The sequence below is a fragment of the Otolemur garnettii genome, unplaced genomic scaffold, assembly GCF_000181295.1.
Source record: "Otolemur garnettii isolate 467f Iridium unplaced genomic scaffold, OtoGar3 scaffold00159, whole genome shotgun sequence".
NCBI lineage: Eukaryota > Metazoa > Chordata > Mammalia > Primates > Galagidae > Otolemur > Otolemur garnettii.
Window position 1 is genome coordinate 1,504,328 of NW_003852554.1, and position 4,161 is coordinate 1,508,488.

Genomic DNA, 4,161 nt, shown 5'->3' on the forward strand with positions numbered 1-4,161 from the left:
GAACGATAATGTAGTTTGAGCATCCCAAATCCAAAATGCTCCAGTGAACATTTCCTTTAAGTGTCATGTCAGCCCTCAAAAGGTTTCAGATTTTAGAGCATTTTGGATTTGGGATTTTCAGATTAGGAATGCTCAGCTGGTAAGTATAATCCAAGTATTCCAAAATCTGAAATCCAAAACACTTCTGGTCCCCAGTATTTCTCATATGGGATACTCATCTGGTAGTTGGTCATTTAATCATTTAATTCATGTCAGTGACTGTTCATGATACTGGTTTTTTTTTTTTCTTTTCCTTCTTTTGAGATAGAGTTTCTACTTGTCACCAGGCTGGAGTGCAGTGGCCTCATCACAGCTCACTGCAACCTCAAACTCCTGGGTTCAAGTAATTCTCCTACCTCAGCCTCTTGAGTAACTGGGTGTACAGGTGTGCACCACCATGTCCAGCTAATTCTTCTGTGTTTTATGGAGATGGTCTCACTCTTACTCAGGCAGATTTCAAACTCCTGGCATCAAGTGATCCTCTTGCATTGCCTTCCAAAGTGCTAGGATTATAAATGTGAGTCACTGCACCCAACCAGAGACTCTATCTCTGTAACTAAAAATAAATAAATAAATAAAGGAAAGGGTATTAATGGAAAAACTGGCAACATCCCCGTAAAGTCTGTAATTTATACTTTTGTACCAGGGTCAATTCTGTAGTTTTAATAGATGATATCTCATGATTATGTGAGATACTAACATTAGAGGAGGATAAGCAAAGAATGTATGGGAACTCTGTACTGTCTTTACCACTCTTCTGTAAGTCTAAATTATTTTAGAATAAAAAGTTGAAACAGGGGCGGTACCTGTGGCTCAAAGGAGTAGGGCGCTGGCCGTGTATACTGGAGGTGGTGGGTTCAAACTCGACCCCAGCCAAAAACTGCAAAAAAAAAAAAAAAAAAGTTGAAACAGTGTGCATATTATGAAGATAGCAATATTATGAAGAATAAAGAAATGAATATGCCAAAGTCAGGATTATGATTTGAGAGTGAAGATTTGTGAGGTGTTGGCAGTTTCCTGGGAGGTGATTACATAGATGATCACTTAATATTTATTTGTTAAGCCATAGATCTGGTTTATGCACTTCTATGAGTGAGTGTCCTTTTTCATAGTTAAGACTGGAAAATAAAATACATTATTTTCATTTGGTGAGATTGCAAATCACTTAGGAGAAACATTTGTTCCTAATGTTTCTTTTCTTTAATCTAGAATTTGCAAACAATACAATGGAAATGAGGTTTTGGTCATGAAATGTTGCTACTCCCAGTCATGGTTTTGTGTCATTTTTTTTAGGTAGAAACACTGAAACACAATGATCCTTTTGCTCCTGGTGGAACAGTTGTTGTTGCAGCAAGTGATTCAGGTAAAGAAATAATTTATCTATTTTACTGAGCATTAAACATTACACTGTTCTTTAAGATTCTCTTTTCTTTGTCTCTCAATATATTCGTCCTGTTATTTATGATTTTAAAATTATTCATCTTTTGATTCACTCTACTGATTGGGCAAAGTTGCTTATACCTGTAATTCTAGCAGTTTGAGAGGCCAAAGCCAGAGGATTTCTTGAGGCCAGGAATTCAAGATCCACCTGTGTAAGCAACATCGTGAGACCTTGTCTCTACAAAAAATAACATGAATCAGTGTCCTGATGCATGAGTGTAGTCTCAGCTACTTGAGAGGCTAAAATGGGAGGATCCCTTGAGCCCCAGTGTCCAAGGTTGCAGTGAGCTGTGATCACCCCACTGCATTCCAGCCTGAGCAACATAGCAAGATCCCATCTCCTAAAAGAAAAATGTAATCTACCAATAATAATAATAACAACAAGCATTGTGTATTTCTACTTTTTTAATTCGTTCATTATCTCATTTATTGTTCATGTTAAAAATTTTACTAGAATATGCATTTTACCCAATATCAATAAAACCAATAAAAACGTTTTGCTTTATAAAAGGCCCTATTGCTTTGCAGTTTCAGAGTCAGCATTGACTCTTACAGATCTTGGTCTAAGTTAAAAGGTATGTGGCTTATAGTAGAAAATTAAAATGCATATAAGTTATGTTAGTAATGCAGAAAAAAGCCAAATGTTATTCTGGCATCCAGTCTTCATCCTTTATGATATCTAATTTTCCATTCATCCTTTTTATAAATGCTAAGTAATATTTTCATTTTAAACATAAGGAAACTGTAGGGGCTGGTCGCAGTGGTGCACACCCGTAATCCTAGCACCCTGGGAGTCCAAGGCTGGTGGGTTGCCTGAGCTCACAGGTTCAAGACCAGCCTGAGCTAGAGCAAGACCCCCTTCTTTAAAAATAGCTGGGCATTGTGGCAGCACCTGTAGTCCCAGCTACTTGGGAGGCTGAGGCAAGAGAATCGTTTCAGCCCTAGAGTTTAAGGTTGCTGTTGAGCTGTGGTGCATGGCACTCTACCAAGGCAACAAAGTGAGACTCTGTCTCAAAAAAATAAAATAAATTGAGCACCAGAACATTAACTGGATGGAGTTTGTACAATTTACTAGATTTGAACCAGGTAAAGCCAAGATTCAAGCCTAGGTTTGGTGGAGTCTAATAAAAGGTGTTCAACTTAAGTAACTCTCTTCCTTCTTTTCCTCTGTTCTCTGTTTGAGAGAGCAGTAAATTAGAGAACCTAAACTCAAACATGTAAATACTTCAATATCATGCTGAACATAGGTTGCTTTAGTTTTTCATAAGGGTTGTTAGAAATTTAGTATTGAGACAAATTAAAGATTATGAGTATAGAAAAAGATTAGTAGAAATGCCTTTAGAACTTGGAGTTCTTAAATTGAACAAATTACAGCAAGATGAGATTTGACAGAGTACATTGTTTTCAAATTGGAAATGAACTCTGAACATGAGTAACAAGAGTGGAATGTTAAAGTAGTGCTGGGTATTGATTTAAGCAGATACTTAGAAGGAGAGCAAATGAGGTTTCTAAAAAGCTTGTGTTAACAGTGGTTAAATCATACCTTAAATACGTGCACATTTTTTAGATCCTTATTGTTAAAATGTTGAATTAATATTATATATTGCTAGTGAGTATATCAGAAAGGCCAACCTAGGAGAATAAAATGAAAGGTTAATACATTTATAATTAACTCTTGATTGTTCACACTGTGGAAATGGCAAATGCCACAGAGTTAATTAAAGCTGCAAAGATTTAAAGGAAAGGGAGGTCATACTAAGGGCAAATCATGATGATTTCAATGCAGAATATAATTTTGTGGTGTGCGTGAAAGTGTAAGCTAAGAATTTTAAACAGTAGATAGAGAGTGCATGTGAAACAGAGAGTGATGTGAATAAGGCATGGGGGTGGGACATGTATAGCATGTTCAAGGAAAAACAGGCAGACATTTGCCGAGAGCTTGTTTATAGATACAGGAATAGTCAGTTTAAGGTGGAAGTGGTAGATTACAACCTTACTGTAAAGGGTTCCTAATGGCTTCTCCCCTGCTGGTCTTTTTAAATTGTAACTCCTAATTCTTTTTTTGTAAAGTAGTAGAACAAATGACTGTAGTAGCTGGAGAGGTCTAAGACTAAAACGGTAGCTACCATTTAGTGAGCACTTACAGGTTTCAACATTCAGTGTACCATTTTCCTGGGCTCATTTAATTCTTACAACAGCTACATGAGATAACTGGTATTTATTGTAGATACAAGGAAGATCTGGGCATGGAGAGATGAAGCCGTTTTCACAAGGTTATAGAAGTAGCAGTAGATGGACCCAATTCAGATGAGGCTTCTGGCTTTCCACCTGCCTCTTGGGTCATTCTTTCCCAACCTCCTTTGTGGGTATTTCTTCTTCTCTCCAACTCGTCAATGTCATGTTATCCCAAGTCTTAGTCCCTGGGTCTCCTCTTTGTTCCGTTTGTACTCCCTTGGGGAGCTCATCTAGTTTCATGCTTTCAAATACTATCTATATGCTGATTTATATATCTAGTCATAGGTCTTTCCTGGACTCTAGACTTATACATCCAACTATTTGAAATCTGCACTTGAATAGCTGATAGATACATCTAACACCAAACACCTAATCTTCCTTCCCAAACCTGCTTCTCTTGGGGCCTTCTCCATCTTAATTCATGGCAATTACATTTTTTTTTTTTTT

General features: G+C 37.1%; 1 protein-coding gene across 1 annotated transcript in view; it reads left to right on the plus strand.

The window, feature by feature from the left end:
- EPS15 (epidermal growth factor receptor pathway substrate 15) overlaps positions 1–4,161 on the plus strand; it is a 166,378-nt gene that overhangs the window by 139,919 nt on the left and 22,298 nt on the right. The window contains exon 21 of the mRNA XM_012811472.2: positions 1,333–1,402. Coding sequence (XP_012666926.2) covers positions 1,333–1,402 — 70 coding nt within the window. The remainder of the gene's footprint in view (positions 1–1,332; positions 1,403–4,161) is intronic.